Raw genomic sequence first — 21,810 nt, 5'->3', positions numbered from 1 at the left:
GATTTAGAAGGGGCCGTCCCAAAGCAAAGAGTGAATAATTCTCCCCGAATTAGATCGAAGTTCTTGTGAATTGTCCCTCTTTGAAATTATCAGATAAACGTGAAACCTTGATTTGTATTTTAGCACGCATTTCAGGGTTACTTTTGGATATATCTGGAAACTTCTGAATATAACGAATATTGGCCGCCCTTTATTGTGTTGTGCATGGTGTTGCGTAAAACCGAACTGACGTGACAATGTTATATACACTAGTAGTGTTGATATGTGTAGCGGTCATCGCGCATTTGTCAGACACCCCATTTATCAGACACCCCATATTTCAAACACCCCATTCATCAGACACCCCATTTGTCAGACACCCCATTTATCAGACACCCCATTTATCAGACACCCCATTTGTCAGACACCCCATTTGTCAGACACCCCATTTAGCAGACACCCCATATTTCAGACACCCCATTTATCAGACACCCCATTTATCAGACACCCCATTTGTCAGACACCCCATTTATCAGACACCCCATTTGTCAGACAGCTTAAAACAACAACTATTATGTGTGTGTGATATATTCCCTTAATTCCGACAGCTAAGTCCAAATTCGTCAAACGTTCGTTTGATATATGTAATCCATTTATGTTCATGTTTTCCAAATAGGTCGTCATTCAATAATAACTTATATACAAGAAATGATAATCTAGATGATTTCCCGGAGAGTAATTTTGCCCCAAAACTTTGCTCATTGACTGAACTGAAAATACTAGTTTTGTAACATATTTTCTTCATTGTTATTATGTATGTTTGTGCCCTGTAGTTGGGGGTAAGAACAGACGATTTAACGTCTCACAACAACGACATGGACGGGATCAAAACGCATTTCGATATATCCGTCAGTTCGTTATAGGCGTGTTCGTTATAATCTAGATGTATGTCTTACTAACTTTCCATGTGTCCCACTGTCTAGCCGTGTATCTCACTAACCACCCGTGTGTCTCACTAACTAACCGCGTCTCTCACTATCTAACCGAGTGTCTCACTAGCCACCCGTTGGCCTCACTATCTAGCCGTTTGTCTCACTAACCACCCGTTGGTCTCACTATCTGACTGTGTGTCTCACTAATCACCCGTTGGTCTCACTATCTAGCCGTTTGTCTCACTAACCACCCGTTGGTCTCACTATCTGACTGTGTGTCTCACTAGCCACCCGTTGGTCTCACTATCTGACTGTGTCTCACTAGCCACCCGTTGGCCTTACTATCTAGCCGTTTGTCTCACTAACCACCCGTTGGTCTCACTCCCAACCCGTCTGACTGGCATCCTACCCGTTTGCCTCACCATCTGACTGCGTGTCTCACTAAAAACCCGTTTGTCTCACCATCTGACTGTGTGTCTCACTAACCACCCGTTTGTCTCACCATCTGACTGTGTGTCTCACTAACCACCCGTTGGCCTCACTATCTCACTGTGTGTCTCACTAGCCACCCGTTGGCCTCACTATCTAGCCGTTTGTCTCACTAACCACCCGTTAGGTCTCACTATCTGACTGTGTGTCTCACTAACCACCCGTTTGCCTCACTATCTGACTGTGTGTCTCACTAACCACCAGTTTGCCTCACTATCTGACTGTGTGTCTCACTAGCCACCCGTTGGCCTCACTATCTGACTGTGTGTCTCACTAGCCACCCGTTGGCCTCACTATCTAGCCGTTTGTCTCACTAACCACCCGTTGGTCTGACTGTCTGACTATGTGTCTCACTAGCCACACGTTGGCCTCACTATCTAGCCGTTTGTCTCAATAACCACCCGTTGGTCTCACTATCTGACTGTGTGTCTCACTAACCACCCGTTTGCCTCACTATCTAGCCGTTTGTCTCACTAACCACCCGTTGGTCTCACTATCTGACTGTGTGTCTCACTAACCACCCGTTGGTCTCACTATCTGACTGTGTGTCTCACTTACCACCCGTTGGTCTCACTATCTGACTGTGTGTCTCACTAGCCACCCGTTGGCCTCACTATCTAGCCGTTTGTCTCACTAACCACCCGTTGGTCTCACTATCTGACTGTGTGTCTCACTAACCACCCGTTGGTCTCACTATCTGACTGTGTGTCTCACTAACCACCCGTTGGTCTCACTATCTGACTGTGTGTCTCACTAGCCACCCGTTGGTCTCACTATCTGACTGTGTGTCTCACTAGCAACCCGTTGGCCTCACTATCTAGCCGTTTGTCTCACTAACCACCCGTTGGTCTCACCATCTGACTGTGTGTCTAAATAGCCACCCGTTGGTCTCACCATCTGACTGTGTGTCTCACTAGCCACCCGTCTGTCTCACTCCCAACCCGTCTGACTGGCATCCTACCCGTTTGCCTCACCATCTGACTGTGTGTCTCACTAACCACCCGTTTGCTTCACTATCTGACTGTGTGTCTCACTAGCCACCCGTTGGCCTCACTATCTAGCCGTTTGTCTCACTAACCACCCGTTGGTCTCACTATCTGACTGTGTGTCTCACTAACCACCAGTTTGCCTCACTATCTGACTGTGTGTCTCACTAGCCACCCGTTGGCCTCACTATCTGACTGTGTGTCTCACCAGCCACCCGTTGGCCTCACTATCTGACTGTGTGTCTCACTAGCCACCCGTTGGCCTCACTATCTAGCCGTTTGTCTCACTAACCACCCGTTGGTCTCACTGTCTGACTGTGTGTCTCACTAGCCACCCGTTGGCCTCACTATCTAGCCGTTTCTCTCACTAACCACCCGTTGGTCTCACTGTCTGACTCTGTGTCTCACTAACCACCCGTTGGCCTCACTATCTAGCCGTTTGTCTCACTAACCACCCGTTGGCCTCACTATCTAGCCGTTTGTCTCACTAACCACCCGTTGGTCTCACTATCTGACTGTGTGTCTCACTAACCACCGGTTGGTCTCACTATCTGACTGTGTGTCTCACTTACCACCCGTTGGTCTCACTATCTGACTGTGTGTCTCACTAGCCACCCGTTGGCCTCACTATCTAGCCGTTTGTCTCACTAACCACCCGTTGGTCTCACTATCTGACTGTGTGTCTCACTAGCCACCCGTTGGCCTCACTATCTGGCCGTTTGTCTCACTAACCACCCGTTGGTCTCACTATCTGACTGTGTGTCTCACTAACCACCCGTTTGCCTCACTATCTGACTGTGTGTCTCACTAGCCACCCGTTGGCCTCACTATCTAGCCGTTTGTCTCACTAACCACCCGTTGGTCTCACTATCTGACTGTGTGTCTCACTAACCACCAGTTTGCCTCACTATCTGACTGTGTGTCTCACTAGCCACCCGTTGGCCTCACTATCTGACTGTGTGTCTCACCAGCCACCCGTTGGCCTCACTATCTGACTGTGTGTCTCACTAGCCACCCGTTGGCCTCACTATCTAGCCGTTTGTCTCACTAACCACCCGTTGGTCTCACTGTCTGACTGTGTGTCTCACTAGCCACCCGTTGGCCTCACTATCTAGCCGTTTGTCTCACTAACCACCCGTTGGTCTCACTATCTGACTGTGTGTCTCACTAACCACCCGTTGGCCTCACTATCTAGCTGTTTGTCTCACTAACCACCCGTTGGTCTCACTATCTGACTGTTTGTCTCACTAACCACCCGTTGGTCTCACTATCTGACTGTGTGTCTCACTTACCACCCGTTGGTCTCACTATCTGACTGTGTGTCTCACTAGCCACCCGTTGGCCTCACTATCTAGCCGTTTGTCTCACTAACCACCCGTTGGTCTCACTATCTGACTGTGTGTCTCACTAGCCACCCGTTGGCCTCACTATCTAGCCGTTTGTCTCACTAACCACCCGTTGGTCTCACTATCTGACTGTGTGTCTCACTAGCCACCCGTTGGCCTCACTATCTGACTGTGTGTCTCACTAGCAACCCGTTGGCCTCACTATCTAGCCGTTTGTCTCACTAACCACCCGTTGGTCTCACCATCTGACAGTGTGTCTCACTAGCCACCCGTTGGTCTCACTATCTGACTGTGTGTCTCACTAGCCACCCGTCTGTCTGACTCCCAACCCGTCTGACTGGCATCCTACCCGTTTGCCTCACCATCTGACTGTGTGTCTCACTAGCAACCCGTTGGCCTCACTATCTAGCCGTTTGTCTCACTAACCACCCGTTGGTCTCACTATCTGACTGTGTGTCTCACTAGCCACCCGTTGGTCTCACTATCTGACTGTGTGTCTCACTAGCCACCCGTTGGCCTCACTATCTAGCCGTTTGTCTCACTAACCACCCGTTGGTCTCACTATCTGACTGTGTGTCTCACTAACCACCCGTTGGTCTCACTATCTGACTGTGTGTCTCACTTACCACCCGTTGGTCTCACTATCTGACTGTGTGTCTCACTAGCCACCCGTTGGCCTCACTATCTAGCCGTTTGTCTCACTAACCACCCGTTGGTCTCACTATCTGACTGTGTGTCTCACTAGCCACCCGTTGGCCTCACTATCTAGCCGTTTGTCTCACTAACCACCCGTTGGTCTCACTATCTGACTGTGTGTCTCTCTAACCACCCGTTGGTCTCACTATCTAGCCGTTTGTCTCACTAACCACCCGTTGGTCTCACTATCTGACTGTGTGTCTCACTAATCACCCGTTGGCCTCACTATCTGACTGTGTGTCTCACTAACCACCCGCTGGCCTCACTATCTGACTGTGTGTCTCACTAGCCACCCGTCTGTCTGACTCCCAACCCGTCTGACTGGCATCCTACCCGTTTGCCTCACCATCTGACTGTGTGTCTCACTAACCACCCATTTGCCTCACCATCTGACTGTGTGTCTCACTAACCACCCGTTTGTCTCACCATCTGACTGTGTCTCATTAACCACCTGTTTGTCTCACCATCTGACTGTGTGTCTCACTAACCACCCGTTTGTCTCACCATCTGACTGTGTGTCTCACTAACCACCCGTTTGCCTCACCATCTGACTGTGTGTCTCACTAACCACCCGTTGGTCTCACTATCTGACTGTGTGTCTCACTAACCACCAGTTTGCCTCACTATCTGACTGTGTGTCTCACTAGCCACCCGTTGGCCTCACTATCTAGCCGTTTGTCTCACTAACCACCCGTTGGTCTCACTATCTGACTGTGTGTCTCACTAGCCACCCGTCTGTCTGACTCCCAACCCGTCTGACTGGCATCCTACCCGTTTGCCTCACCATCTGACTGTGTGTCTCACTAACCACCCATTTGCCTCACCATCTGACTGTGTGTCTCACTAACCACCCGTTTGTCTCACCATCTGACTGTGTCTCATTAACCACCTGTTTGTCTCACCATCTGACTGTGTGTCTCACTAACCACCCGTTTGTCTCACCATCTGACTGTGTGTCTCACTAACCACCCGTTTGCCTCACCATCTGACTGTGTGTCTCACTAACCACCCGTTGGTCTCACTATCTGACTGTGTGTCTCACTAACCACCAGTTTGCCTCACTATCTGACTGTGTGTCTCACTAGCCACCCGTTGGCCTCACTATCTAGCCGTTTGTCTCACTAACCACCCGTTGGCCTCACTATCTAGCCGTTTGTCTCACTAACCACCCGTTGGTCTCACTATCTGACTGTGTGTCTCACTAACCACCCGTTGGTCTCACTATCTGACTGTGTGTCTCACTAATCACCCGTTGGCCTCACTATCTAGCCGTTTGTCTCACTAACCACCCGTTGGTCTCACTATCTGACTGTGTGTCTCACTAATCACCCGCTGGCCTCACTATCTAGCCGTTTGTCTCACTAACCACCCGTTGGTCTCACTATCTGACTGTGTGTCTCACTAGCCACCCGTCTGTCTGACTCCCAACCCGTCTGACTGGCATCCTACCCGTTTGCCTCACCATCTGACTGTGTGTCTCACTAACCACCCATTTGCCTCACCATCTGACTGTGTGTCTCACTAACCATCTGTTGGTCTCACTATCTGACTGTGTGTCTCACTAACCACCAGTTTGCCTCACTATCTGACTGTGTGTCTCACTAGCCACCCGTTGGTCTCACTATCTAGCCGTTTGTCTCACTAACCACCCGTTGGTCTCACTATCTAGCCGTTTGTCTCACTAACCACCCGTTGGTCTCACTATCTGACTGTGTGTCTCACTAACCACCAGTTTGTCTCACTATCTGACTGTATGTCTCACTAATCACCCGTTGGCCTCACTATCGAGCTGTTTGTCTCACTATCCACCCGTTGGTCTCACTATCTGAGTGTGTGTCTCACTAACTACCCGTTGGTCTCACTATCTGACTGTGTGTCTCACTAACCACCCGTCTGTCTCACTCCCAACCCGTCTGACTGGCATCCTACCCATTTGCCTCACCATCTCACTGTGTGTCTCACTAACCACCCGTTTGTCCCACTTCGTACCCGTAGGATATTCAAGCACATTCAACGGATCAGCAGTGTGTATTCAAGCACATTCAACGGATCAGCACTCCATTTTCAAGCACATTCAACGGATCACCACTGTGTATTCAAGCACATTCAACGGATCAGCACTCCATTTTCAACCACATTCAACGGATCAGCACTGTGTATTCAAGCAACTGATCCTTGGCAGAAATCTCCAAGTTTTTAAGTCTTCTCAGGCCTTGATCCACAGCGATGTATTGCGTTCACCTGACTGCTTCCCGTCGGTGTTAAATACCCTGACTTGACTGGTCTGTCGTTACCATGGTTATAAGCCAAAGATGGTGGGACGGCATGATATCAGGGAGTTTAATTCCTAGTGCCACCCTTCAATGTCGTTGTTGGTCCTGTGGCCGTCGTTAGCGAAGTGGTTGTCGTTGTTGGTCCTCGGGCTGGGGCTGTCATTGGCGAAGCGGTTCCAGGTACATTAAAGTGACAAAACCCTTTCCATATTCATAAGAAATCTGTGCCAAGAACAGAGTCTATTGTACGATTCTGACCATGCCATGGGCAAGAGTTTATGATTCATTATCAAATAGTGACCATGCCATGGGCAAGAGTTTATGATTCATTATCAAATAGTGATTATGCCATGGGCAAGAGTTTATGATTCATTATCAAATAGTGATTATACCATGGGCAAGAGTTAATGATTCATTATCAAATAGTGATTATGCCATGGGCAAGAGTTTATGATTCATTATCAAAAAGTGATTATGCCATGGGCAAGAGTTTATGATTCATTATCAAATAGTGATTATGCCATGGGCAAGAGTTTATGATTCATTATCAAATATAGTGATTATGCCATGGGCAAGAGTTTATAATTCATTATCAAATAGTGATTATGCCAAATGTTCGCGAAAAGCTGCGCGTATCCTGCCCCACCGGTGGCTATCGTCACAAACACATTCAAAGGCAAGGCATTTATTCACATCAGAAAACACGGGAACATAAGGTATAAGTCAAATGTGGGACATCATTTTTGTCACCGATGTGTCAAATTTTGAAATGTCCTCCACATGTCTACCATAAAACTGTTAGGAAGCTTTACTGAGGCCTTGAATGTTGTAACCTTGATTAAACAAAGTCTGAGCAAGACACGTATGACTCCTGGTAGAAAGATCATGCTCTATTACACCTTAACAGTTCTTAAAAGTAAACACCAAAGGCTGGAGCTGCTGGAATATTGCTGGACATGAAGGGAAAGTTGACTATTGGAAAGTTGAAGTCATCCCTCTTGTCATGAAGTCTCGTGTTGAGTGTTTTGTCACTCTGGATCTTTATGCATAGATCTAAATATGAAACAGATGAGACGGTCTCACTGTCTTCTTATAATACTATTTCAGGTGGGTAAATCAGTGGAAGAGAATTTGGTATTTGATGGTTATTGAACGCCGCAGTCAGCAATATTCCAGCTACAAGACGGCGGTGACGAACGATATCAGATCATCGATATACCCGAAGCTTAAGTTCAACCAAATTACCTTGTTTTGACTTTGCCAATTCGAGCAGAAATTCTGATTCCTATGTAGAAAGAAACAGATCCGCATGAAGGGGGCACAGGTGCTGCCCATGGGGAGGCCTACTTCATGCCTAAATGTCTTACCCACATTTTACACAGAAGTTATCAACGAGGAAGTCCATTTCATATATTGTTTTCTAAGTAAACTTCAGATGGCATTTGGTTTCCTTTTTTCACAAATTGACCTGAACCTCTGACAGTAGATGCGTAACTGTATCTGTGTCTCCCCATAACGCCCCATAAGTCTGTTACGGGTGCAATCAATCCAAGTGGTGGTGTGTGGTGCATGGTGTGGTCCATGGTGTGGTGCATGATGTGGTGCATGGTGTGGTGTGTGGTGTGGTGCATGATGTGGTGTGTGGTGCATGGTGTGGTGCATGATGTGGTGCATGATGTAGTACATGGTTTAGTGCATGATGTGGTGCATGGTGTGGTGCATGGTGTGGTGCATGGTGTGGTGCATGATGTGGGTCTTCAAGTGCTTAAGAAGTCGCCTTCGGCTGACCTGTCCCTCTTTGGGGCCTATGTCTGTGAGTAGGATACACATATCTATTGCGAGTTTTGGTATTCGTAGAGTTTATGTTTTTGTATTGATATGATTCCTATTTCGTATATTGATATAATTTCATTTGTATCTTTGGCTGCTCTATTTATATACGTCCGAGTAGCTGTCCATCTCTCAGAAATAGAGTTAGTTTGGCCTTCGCTATTGCATCTCTTGGCTTGAGGAGATCTTCGACAGATAGCGGATCTAACAGCCATTCTTGGAAGCAGTAACCTATTTATTGTCCTCTACACTCCCTGGATCACTGAACCAGAAGGTCGCCAAGCACCACCTGTTCATACTTAATGCATTTAATGCAGGTAGCAAAACTAAAAAATTAAAGCGGTGATATGTGTTAATCTATTTGTTAAAACTGTTAAATAATATAAAATTGTAAACAGTTGGAAATAGATCATTATTGTAGTTATAGACAAATAAATATTCCATGTATACAAAGATGTATCCGAGATATGGGTCCCTATTCACCACCCATACACTGCTATCTTCCAACCCTTACAAAACAAGTAAGTAGGTCCCTGGGGGGGGGGGGGGGGGGGGGTCATGCCTGGCCAACTACACCCGACTAGGCGGAAAGCACTCAAGCGTCTTTCTACCGATCAGGAGGAATTCGCCCGACCAGGATGTGTAACCGTCTCCCTTCCTACCCGCGTGTCTCACTAACCACCCCTTTCGCCATGGCAGCCATATTGGAAATGTTATATCGGATGGGTTTCCACGCTCCAGTTCGTACAGCACTACAACAATAGAACCAGGCAGTGTGGGAGCCCGGGGGCCCGGTGCTTTGCCAAGAGGATTGCTTTTGTGCAGAGGGGGGGTGGGACATTACCAGAGACGGTACAACCACTGTTGCAGAACATTTAATGCACAACATATAAACGATGAATACACAATGATCGGAATACCCGCTCGACATCACAAACACAGTAATGAGCGGAGTGACAGGTCACATATACATCAGGTGAGAGGGGATTCCTTTCAACCGAGCGGCACATCCGTCTCGCGGTTGTCGGTACACAAGCACTCGGAATACCAAACTGCCTGAATTTCTACATAAGCTGGGCATTCAGTTGCACAATGTAAACATGGAGACATAGATTATACTTTCCTAATTAACGGGTGGCACAATGATTAGGGCCCCAGTCCACGAGTTACGCTAATTGTGAAGCGGACGTTAAACCCTTAATTAGAGCCCTGTTAACTTAAGCTGTTTCACAGTAAGTGCTAGGTAACAAGCTGATTGACAAGGAAGCACATCCACACAACAGATTTGTGTTGACACAAACCTACCATACAGTACTCTATACCAGTAAAACAAACCTACAACATGTCAACAACAAGGTGAACGTGTCACGCTGTCATAACATTCTGCGGTCGGGCGAGGCGAGCTAAGTGGACGACTGATTACACAGAGTACATCAGAGTAGACAGATTGTCTACAGCATACTAAATATTTTCTTTTCAAAAGGTTGGGTCGAAACCCCATGGACCAAACACATACACCCACACCCTCACCCCCCACCCACCCACACACAACACACACACTAGATCCGCCTATGACATTGCTTAAAATGGCAGAACGAATAAGTAAACACTCTATATTCAGTGACGGAAATGCTCCTAGAAAGTTAGACCATCTCCTGAGAACATGCTTTGTTTTATCTAGCCGTTTTTGATGTACGTGTAATTTACATGTGACACAACTTCAGCCCGCGTTGACCGCCTGGGTATTGTGTCCATGAGCGAGGGAGCCAGCATGCAGCAGTTGCGCCCGTAAAACAACTGTCAACCTACTTGAAAAGGAGTGTCTGGATCACGCTGTCCTTAGTGTATCGTGCGAGGTAAGGGTGTCAGACACAGGGTATTGAGAGAACAACTTCACGTGATGTAATAACTATAACATGCCGTCAAATGGAGAAGGTTGAGATATACAGAGGATTTGATTACATCTATTTTAATAAGGGTCAGTTTCACATCTGAACGACGTATCATGTGATGTATTGGAGCGGAGCAATACTGTGGACATAGAGTGGTTCTGGTCATTTACTTCCATTGCAACAGCGCGATGTTGTCATACAGCGTGCCAGCTGGCTAGCCGGGCCGATGTCGACTGTACCTCGAACAGTGCTGTGGAAGATCATAAACAGGGGTAGAGAGATGCTCGTGTGTTTTGCCCTAAAACTAACACCTAGCAGGGAGGGTAACATGTAGCCCCGTCAGGTGGGGGATGCTCACGGTGCCACTTCCCGACCCCCCCCCCCCCCCCCCCCCAACACCACCCCCACCCCACCCTCACCCCCCCACACCCTGCCCCAAGCCGCTTCATTTCATCCACCCATCACCCATCACCACACTCACCGGATCAGCATTGTATTCGCAAACGTGTCCATGCCTGCTGCAGTCTCATGAAAAATAACGTTCTTAGTTAATGTTACCGATATTGTTTGCATCCACTTACATTTGAAAAGTAAACATTATTTGCGGAACAAAAGAATATTTCTGCAACTCAGAGTAGTTCCACATAATGAGACACGATCGATCGCTTCAATTATAACTGTGTCCTCGAGTCACCCCGTGACAACGCGAGGCCATCTTCCAACACAGATCGAATATCAAACCCGCATAATCCTCCCGACACGCTGGCTGACCGAGCGCGGACGCTACAGGTAACTATACACCTGTCCAGGTAGTCAGTCACTGGTGGGGTTTGGCACACGTTGGAGGCGCACCAGGTGGCTATGTGTAGCTGGATATTACCAATCTGAGGATGTGTTGCTTGGATTCGATTGTCTGATTGATCCGCGCAGGTTTCCCCTCCGGCTCTGCGCCATGACTACTGCCACCATCCCACTCATGAAGGCAGTCATCAGTCGGCGACATGACAAACCAGAGACCAACGTACAAGGCTATTTCACCGAGAAGTAAGTTCAGTCTTTGTTCGTCAGCGAGTTATTCACTGTTATTCTCTGGTAACCCGACTTAGTACAGCGCGTGTGCTATTTATGGAGAGGTCTCTGTGTTACAGAATGGATAAAGGGGTGTACTTGGGATACGATGTGGGGTGTTATTGGGTGGTCTGATGACGCGTGTTATTGGGTGGTGTGATGACGGGTGTTACTGGGTGGTGAGATGACGGGTGTTATTGGGTGGTGTGATGACGGGTGTTACTGGGTGGTGTGATGACGGGTGTTACTGGGTGGTGAGATGACGGGTGTTATTGGGTGGTGTGATGACGGGTGTTATTGGGTGGTGTGATGACGGGTGTTATTGGGTGGTGTGATGACGGGTGTTACTGGGTGGTGTGATGACGGGTGTTACTGGGTGGTGTGATGACGGGTGTTACTGGGTGGTGTGATGACGGGTGTTACTGGGTGGTGTGATGAGGGGTGATGGGTAGGGATCTCACTCCAGGTAGTTTAATGAGAGTGGCGCGGGTATTTTACTGGGTAGTTCAGTGAGCCTCTCCCTGATATCGGTTGGGAGACGAGGGGGTTTAAGTAAGCTGGTCAGGTCCGCGGAGAGGACAGACGAAGGGGGTTTAAGTAAGTTGGTCAGGTCCTCGGAGAGGACAGAAGAAGGGGGTTTAAGTAAGTTGGTCAGGTCCGCGGAGAGGACAGACGAAGGGGGTTTAAGTAAGCTGGTCAGGTCCGCGGAGAGGACAGACGAAGGGGGTTTAAGTAAGTTGGTCAGGTCCTCGGAGAGGACAGACGAAGGGGGTTTAAGTAAGTTGGTCAGGTCCGCGGAGAGGACAGACGAAGGGGGTTTAAGTAAGTTGGTCAGGTCCTCGGAGAGGACATGGTTCTGATGCTATGTGTTCCAATAATTACGAGTGAGTGTTCGTGAGTAGTTGAATGGGAGTTTTGTAGATATAGAAACGGGTATGTGAATGTTGATAGATGAATGAATATTAAAATGAGTGAGTTTCTGTAGATGCAGCTAGATACAGGTATGTGTATATGTTCAAGTGATCTCACGGATACACCCATTACATGTTACACGCACTCATCTGCATGTTATTTGTTGTGTACACGGGGTTGTGTACATGGGGTTGTGTACACGGGGTTGTGTACATGGGGTTGTGTACATGGGGTTGTGTACATGGGGTTGTGTACATGGAGTTGTGTACAGGGGGTTGTGTACATGGGGTTGTGAACATGGAGTTGTGTACATGGGGTTGTGTACATGGAGTTGTGTACATGGGGTTGTGAACATGGAGTTGTGTACGCGGGGTTGTGTACATGGAGTTGTGTACATGGGGTTGTGAACATGGAGTTGTGTACATGGGGTTGTGAACATGGAGTTGTGTACATGGGGTTGTGAACATGGAGTTGTGTACATGGGGTTGTGTACATGGAGTTGTGTACATGGGGTTGTGAACATGGAGTTGTGTACGCGGGGTTGTGTACGCGGGGTTGTGTACATGGAGTTGTGTACATGGGGTTGTGAACATGGAGTTGTGTACATGGGGTTGTGTACATGGAGTTGTGTACATGGGGTTGTGAACATGGAGTTGTGTACGCGGGGTTGTGTACATGGAGTTGTGTACATGGGGTTGTGAACATGGAGTTGTGTACATGGGGTTGTGTACATGGGGTTGTGTACATGGGGTTGTGTACATGGATTTCTGTACGCGGGCTGGTGTTCTCGTGAATGATACATGTGCGATTTTCCGCCTCGTAAAATTTGCGTCTTGATGACGGTGACTGACGAGTTCGAACCCCAATTCTCACCAGTCACGCAGCAGCCAGTCCACCACTTGTCCACCACTTGTCACACAAATCGTCTTGAGCTACAGTGTGTCGTTCCTCGGGTCAGCAATCTGCTGCCGATTACAGGTCGTCTTCACCAAAATATACAAATACTTGAGCCCAGTGCCACACGATCTGTCGATCTGTCGATCTGTTGTCCAATGTGACTGTACTCAGGTAGGTGCTGCATACCTAACTGTCATTGTCAGGCTTTCTGTATTGGCGGTAGTGCTGTCACTGCGTGCAATTCATCATTATAACAATTTGCCTGTACTGATTACTATCCTCAGCTGTTATTAGGAACACTCATTTCCTGACCGTGTGAAATGACGGATTTGCTCACGTAGACTGATTCGCATTTCCTAAAGAGCTGTCAATGTGTCCCACGTTGATGTTGTCACGACGATCGGAATATTTACCAAGAGCGTTACTACGTCACACTTGTCATGGCGAGCTGCCACACTTGTCATGGTGAGCTGCCACACTTGTCATGGTGAGCTGCCACACTTGTCATGGCGAGTTGCCACACTTGTCATGGTGAGCTGCCACACTTGTCACGGCGAATGGCCACACTTGTCATGGCGAGTTGCCACGCTTGTCATGGTGAGTTGACCCACTTGTCATGGTGAGCTGCCACACTTGTCATGGTGAGCTGCTACACTTGTCATGGCGAGTTTCCACACTTGTCATGGTGAGTTGCCACACTTGTCATGGTGAGCTGCCACACTTGTCATGGTGAGTTGACCCACTTGTCATGGTGAGTTGCCACACATGTCATGGCGAGTTTCCACACTTGTCATGGCAAATTGACCCACTTGTCATGGCGAGTTGCCACACTTATCATGGCGAGTTGCCATACTTGTCATGGTGAGTTGACCCACTTGTTATGGTGAGCTGCCACACTTGTCATGGTGAGCTGCCACACTTGTCATGGTGAGTTGCCACACTTGTCAAGGGGAGTTGACCCTCTATATTCTCCTGATCGCGGTGGCGCATATCTACATAATACGACGGTCATTTGTGACTTACTACCCTTCCTCGTGTGACCCTCGACGTTGGACAAATTTAAAATTGAAACAATCTGGATAGTCTCCGTCATAATCTGATCTCAGGTCAACGCCGTGGAGCAGCCAATCACAGACCTGGATTCGATCTCACGCATACGTTTGATACCAGTTATCTCCCTTAGGAATCTCACCTACCTGTATCGTATACTGCTTGGCCCTACGATTTGTTTTGAGGATCACTGGATTTGCATAATGGCGCCCCGGCCTTCATTGTGTCTACCGTAACCTGGCCTTCATTGTGTCTACCGTAACCTGGCCTTCAGTCATGTCCACCGTAACCTGTCCTTCATTCATGTCTACCGCAACCCGGCCTTCATTTATGTCTACCGCAACCTGGACTTCGTTTATGTCTACCGCGACCTGGCCTTCATTCATGTCTACCGCGACCTCATATCTACCACGTCATCATGTACAGCGTGACAGCGCCTTCATCAACGCATGCAGGTGTTCTCATGTCTCTACTCTTGTCTAGTTCTAGCGTAACACACACTACAGTTACCATACAGCCAGGCGACACACCCCTCGGCGTTAACTGTTGTCGCCGGGTTTGTTTGCCATCCACCCTTACCTGTCAATGTAGTATTTACAGAACATGCTTCCAGGAACGCCGCGCGGGTCGCACTAACTACCATTCAGCACGACCGATCCGTATCGTCCCCCTGTGACGAAATGCTCTCTTTGTACGAGATGTCTCTTAGATGAAAGACAGATTTAAAACGACGGACATAATATTGCTTTGGTGAGTTTCCCCTTTATACCGCGTATCAGGTTATACACAGTTGTGGCTCCCCCTTAAGGCGGGGAAATCACAACCATGCTCTGGCAAGTTATTGAAAAAAAGGAAGATCGCTTATGTAAAGTATGAATCTCCTGCTGGTAGAGACAAATGTCAGTACTGGATTTGGCGTGAAGAACTGTGAGATGCTGGGTAGATGAGAGAGGCTTCAAGAAGCCACGAAGCGCAACGACCGACATGAGGTACTATGACCTTACTTACACTTAAAACAGTCACTCGGAGTGTTTGCTTTGTGGAGTCATAGTAGACAGAATACTTTGTCTAAATAAGGAGTTATAGTAGACAGAATACTTTGTCTAAATAAGGAGCTATAGTAGACAGTACTCTGTGTTGGTTCAACTAAGAAGTCATTCGTCAGAGTGAGTGAGTGAGTGTGTGTGTGTGGGTGGGTGGGGTGGGTGTGTGTGTGTGTGGGTGGGGGGGGGGGGGAGGCTGGATGTATTCAGTAGTCGCAGTTGACAGTACTCTAAATAGTCATAGGTTCAAATACGTCCCCTGAAGTCAGTGGGTTTGTTAATACGCGTATCCGATAAACTCTTTTTGTTAAAATAAGAGACTATGGGTACCCGGTAGTCTATGTTGGACAAAGTAGTTGGGGCACATTGTGATATTGTATCCTGTTCAGTCCTTAAACGACTGGCCACTTACCATTCACGAATCGAGGTGTAACGACAATTAAACAATTGGCCATTCTCTCCATGTATCGCGGTATCTGATAGCAAACAATCAACACAATTCAGATACGATTGTCCCAGCGCGAAAGTCACTTTGTGGAACCGAGCCCCGAGGCTACTTTGTCCCCGCGGCCCGATGTTCTGAATGTTCTGCCACCTGTTACACAATATACATTGTACAACTATTAATATTTCCGCGTCAGTTTGACCATTTAGATAGCAATCAAACAATCAACTGCAATAACCGCATCACCATGACCTGGTCAATAAAGGACCGGGCGCCTGCAGCTGTTTTGCTGGTGATGCTAGCCCCCAGGGGAGAGCAGAACCATAACATCATCATCATCATCATCATTCTCTATGGGTGGTACAGCAAGACGGATGGGTATCAGATCACAAGTCTACGCTTCTCCTTATCTCGTGACGAGATACACATCCACAGTCCAAACACAACCCAAAGATCACGTGATAACCGGTAGATAATAGGGTAGCTCCACGCAGCCATAAAGAGGACGTTAAATACCGATGGTTGTGTTTATTTGTCTTGTTGTAAACATATTTTTTTTTTTTATTGACATGAAAGGGTCGAATGGATTGGGCAAAGGATACAACGCCGTTTCCATATATGCCCAATCCATTCGACCCTTTCATGTCAATATATGTATCAGCAGTGGTGGTATTGCTCATTCATACAATCTTTTGACATACCAGTATACCAGTATATGAAGGTGAAGTGGGTGATTGCGAAAGACGGAGTCTAGCGCTGCTGTTGAGTCAGTACAAACAGTGACGAGCGGCATGTTTCGGGCGGTTTACCAAGTGTCTCCTCACGACTTCCAACGCGCATCTATTTCATTCAATAACGTCTGTACTAGTATGGGTTTGCGTGACGTGGATGCGACTTGACCGTTCTTGAAACCAGGAAACCGATACTTTCCTTACTCCTTATGTAATTCCGGAATGTGAGTGGAAGTGGCGACACCGGTTTGTACAAGATCTACCTCGAACTGGTTCGAATCCCAAAGATTGAGTAACGTTTTCAGGCACGTTAACACAAAACATTAAGCAGGAGTATTTAAGAGACGAGTTATTACTGTTAGGTTACCGTACCTAACCAATTAAACTTGAATGGTCAGACAGACTAAAAGTAGTTCCGACAGAAAGTAGTTCTGTTGGAAGTAGTTCCGACGGAAAGTAGTTCTGACAGAAGGAAGCTCAGACTGAAAGTAATTCTGACAAAAGAAAGCTCCGACAGAAAGTAGTTCTGACAGAAAGTTGTTCCGACAGAAAGTAGCTGCAGCATTGAATTCTAGCATTGTAAAGACGGGCATGTTTACCAGTATAACACACTTGATACAACTGCTTTTTGAACCCAGTCGTATATCTCACGCAGTAACACCACTGCCGATTCACATCCTACTGAGAGGATGGGACACAATAACGCCCGTGCAGGGATCCCATCTAATCCTACCTGCATCTCTTCCTGAACTCTTGTTCGAGGTGACACACTCAATCCCGATGTCATTAACACGTATATCATATGCAACTGATAGTGTGTAGTGCGTAGTGGGGGATGTTTGGTGCAGAGTGTGTAGTGTGTAGTGTGGTGCAGAGTATGTAGTGTGTAGTGTGGTGCAGAGTATGTAGTACGTAGTGTGGTGCAGAGTGTGTAGTGTGTAGTGTGGTGCAGAGTGTGTAGTGTGTAGTGTGGTGCAGAGTATGTAGTACGTAGTGTGGTGCAGTGTGTGTAGTGTGTAGTGTGGTGCAGAGTGTGTAGTGTGGTGCAGAGTATGTAGTGTGTAGTGTGGTGCAGAGCGTGTAGTACGTAGTGTGGTGCAGAGTATGTAGTGTGTAGTGTGGTGCAGAGTGTGTAGTACGTAGTGTGGTGCAGAGTGTGTAGTGTGTAGTGTGGTGCAGAGTATGTAGTGTGTAGTGTGGTGCAGAGTGTGTAGTGTGGTGCAGAGTGTGTAGTGTGTAGTGTGGTGCAGAGTGTGTAGTACGTAGTGTGGTGCAGAGTATGTAGTGTGTAGTGTGGTGCAGAGTGTGTAGTACGTAGTGTGGTGCAGAGTATGTAGTGTGTAGTGTGGTGCAGAGTGTGTAGTACGTAGAGTGGTGCAGAGTATGTAGTGTGTAGTGTGGTGCAGAGCGTGTAGTACGTAGTGTGGTGCAGAGTATGTAGTGTGTAGTGTGGTGCAGAGTGTGTAGTGTGGTGCAGAGTGTGTAGTACGTAGTGTGGTGCAGAGTGTGTAGTGTGGTGCAGAGTGTGTAGTACGTAGTGTGGTGCAGAGTGTGTAGTGTGGTGCAGAGTGTGTAGTACGTAGTGTGGTGCAGAGCGTGTAGTACGTAGTGTGGTGCAGAGTGTGTAGTGTGTAGTGTGGTGCAGAGTGTGTAGTGTGTAGTGTGGTGCAGAGTGTGTAGTGTGTAGTGTGGTGCAGTGTGTGTAGTACGTAGTGTGGTGCAGAGTGTGTAGTGTGTAGTGTGGTGCAGAGTGTGTAGTGTGGTGCAGAGTATGTAGTGTGTAGTGTGGTGCAGTGTGTGTAGTACGTAGTGTGGTGCAGAGTGTGTAGTGTGTAGTGTGGTGCAGAGTGTGTAGTACGTAGTGTGGTGCAGAGTGTGTACTACGTAGTGTGGTGCAGTGTGTGTAGTACGTAGTGTGGTGCAGAGTGTGTAGTGTGTAGTGTGGTGCAGAGTGTGTAGTGTGTAGTGTGGTGCAGAGTATGTACTACGTAGTGTGGTGCAGTGTGTGTAGTACGTAGTGTGGTGCAGAGTGTGTAGTGTGTAGTGTGGTGCAGAGTGTGTAGTGTGGTGCAGAGTATGTAGTGTGTAGTGTGGTGCAGTGTGTGTAGTGTGTAGTGAATAGCGGGTGATGTTTAGTGCGTTGTGCATAGTGCGTATTGGGGCTTCATTTCCGTGTTATTTCAGTACCCGCAGTTTTCCACGTATACCCGGAAGATCGTAACGTGACATTACTTGGGGCGCGATTGAATTCCTGTTTTAGCGTCACAGAATCAGTGTATGCAGGCCTCTGCTTGATGCGCATTCGTGTGACCAGCGTCGCGGTTACCGTTATCCAGCGGCTGCTGCCTCCGCATGTGATGCACTATTGAATATGGCCGACATCATGGCCGCGGTACATACAGCAACATCCATACAAGGATCCCATTCCCGATCGCCATGTGTAATTTGATAGTCACGCAGACGAGTGTTCCCACCTTCAGACGAATCTAATTTCTGTATTTGCATGTCGACCGGTTAGCGTTAACCCATTAAGAAATTAATCTAAACTTTTAACATTTAGCTTTACAATAAATAAAACGACTAAACCCTTTTCATATCCAATAAAAATAGCTGTTTTAAGCAGAGTCGATTGTGCGATTCCGACTATGTCATGAGCATGTGTTTATGAATCACTATCAAATAGTAATAATCCCAGGTGTTCGCGAAGTGTTGCGCTATCCTGCCCCCTCTTCTCTCGCCGTCTTTATTCCTACTGCTCAGGTGATAATCGATGCTTGATTTGATCATACTGCTCAGGTGATAATCGATCCTTGACATGAATATACTGCTCAGGTGATAATCGATGCTTGAGTTTCTTCATACTGCTCAGGTGATAATCGATGCTTGACTTGAACATACTGTTCAGGTGATAATCGATGCTTGACTTGATCATACTGTTCAGGTGATAATCGATGCTTGACTTGAACATACTGTTCAGGTGATAATCGATGCTTGACTTGAACATACTGTTCAGGTGATAATCGATGCTTGACTTGATCATACTTCTCAGGTGATAATCGATGCTTGACTTGAACATACTGTTCAGGTGATAATCGATGCTTGACTTGATCATACTGCTCAGGTGATAATCAATGCTTGACTTGATCATACTGTTCAGGTGATAATCGATGCTTGACTTGAACATACTGTTAGGGTTATAATCAATGCTTGACTTGATCATACTTCTCAGGTGATAATCGATGCTTGACTTGAACATACTGTTCAGGTGATAATCGATGCTTGACTTGATCATACTGCTCAGGTGATAATCAATGCTTGACTTTCTTCATACTGTTCAGGTGATAATCGATGCTTGACTTGAACATACTGCTCAGGTGATAATCGATGCTTGACTTGAACATACTGTTCAGGTGATAATCGATGCTTGGCTTGATCATACTTCTCAGGTGATAATCGATGCTTGACTTGAACATACTGTTCAGGTGATAATCGATGCTTGACTTGATCATACTGCTCAGGTGATAATCAATGCTTGACTTGATCATACTGTTCAGGTGATAATCGATGCTTGACTTGAACATTCTGTTAGGGTTATAATCAATGCTTGACTTGAACATACTGTTCAGATGATAATCGATGCTTGACTTGAACATACTGCTCAGGTGATAATCGATGCTTGACTTGATCATACTGTTCAGGTGATAATCAATGCTTGACTTGAATATACTGTTCAGGTGATAATCAATGCCTGACTTGAATATACTGTTCAGGTGATAATCCATGCTTGACTTGATCATACTGTTCAGTTGATAATCAATGCTTGACTTGATCATACTGTTCAGGTGATAATTAATAATCGATAACATACTGTTCAGGTTATGCAGTTGTGTTACCGTTATGCAGTACATTAACTGACCCACACACAATTATGTCAGACGACCGACTGTGATTAAGGCAAAAGATGCAATTTATGGAAAATGAACAACTGCCTGTTGAATGACCGACTGAAACGGGATGTACATACTGATTCTCACTCACTCACTCACTCACTCACTCACGGACCCCTGCATTCTGACATGGTGCCTAGAAAACTGCTTTCCATGTTCATCTAAGAGTACCGTGAGAGCGCTTGTCAAGCTCAATGAAGGGAATCAAATTACCTTTTTGTGATATACTACTTAAAACATGTAACAGACCACCCGATTCTTGCAAATTAGCTACAGTAATATCAAAGACTCGATCGTTCCTTTACCCTTTTGAGTAGTATATATAAAACCAACTTTCACTACATGTAGTAAAGATATGTTTGTATCAGTTTATATAGGTTTATATAGTTAATGACTTCACATGGGGTTAAAGTCAGCGGGCAACCTAAGTCTCTTGAAAACCATTTAGCACGTGAAGCGTCGTGGATTGTGCCAAACGTCAGACAAATATATTGCATCAAACCTCAAACAAATATGTTGTATGAAACTTCAAATAAATAGTCTGTGTCAAACGTCAAACAAATTATTAAGGATCAACTTTACAAACACAGATTAGCATTTCAATCGCTCAGGTTTAAATCACAGCAACAAAAAACGTCGCCAAGTTTAGAAAATTATATGTTCCTCATTACTCACATTTGGCAAGTTCCAAACTGAAAGTTAATTTATTACTGAGTTGACATTTTCCACCGTTGGTGAGTTGTTATGACATATTTGAAACTCAAAGTATTTCTGATACGTTCAGCAGTACACGTGTACTGGACCACTGCTGCTACCGTAAATGACGACATTCTGCCGCTTCTTCCTCAGAGTATTCAGACCCGTAACCGTCAGACCACAACACGTTCTGTCACATTCATGATACATTCGGATCTGCTCGGCTTCCCGAGATATTACAACATGAGGCCTAGGAGAACGATGAATGGGTCGTACTGCACAGCGTCACGGTGATCAGGCCTACCAAATAATATAACTACCGTTTGTTAAACAACATAGAAATGTGTATGCTATTTGTCTACTTTGAACACTAAAATATCAACTAGCAAACAGCGAGTAGATTTTGAACAAAACAACTACGAGTCGACAAAGTATGGCCAATGCATGACATTCCTGGATGTTCGTATGTTGGTGGTACAATTGTCAAGTATCCCCGCATGTGGGTGGTACAAATGTTTCCTAGATCCCCGGATGTGGGTGGTATAATTGTGTCCTGGATGTTCGTATGTGTGGGGGTACAATTGTGTCCAGTATCCCC

The 21,810-nt window shown here is 46.6% G+C and overlaps 1 protein-coding gene across 1 annotated transcript in view; it reads left to right on the top strand.

Annotated features, from left to right (window-relative positions):
* Positions 1–11,086: 11,086 nt before the first annotated feature.
* The window catches only part of LOC139444578 (galactoside alpha-(1,2)-fucosyltransferase 2-like), a 28,135-nt gene continuing 17,411 nt past the window's right edge, over positions 11,087–21,810 (top strand). The window contains exon 1 of the mRNA XM_071225460.1: positions 11,087–11,467. Within this exon, the coding sequence (XP_071081561.1) occupies positions 11,425–11,467 (43 nt within the window). The 5' untranslated portion in view covers positions 11,087–11,424. The remainder of the gene's footprint in view (positions 11,468–21,810) is intronic.

Source organism: Haliotis cracherodii, unplaced genomic scaffold (genome assembly GCF_022045235.1).
Source record: "Haliotis cracherodii isolate W230 unplaced genomic scaffold, xgHalCrac1.p SCAF_56, whole genome shotgun sequence".
NCBI classification, from domain to species: domain Eukaryota; kingdom Metazoa; phylum Mollusca; class Gastropoda; order Lepetellida; family Haliotidae; genus Haliotis; species Haliotis cracherodii.
Note: the sequence above shows the minus strand (reverse complement) of the source record. Positions and strands in the feature narration are given on the sequence as shown.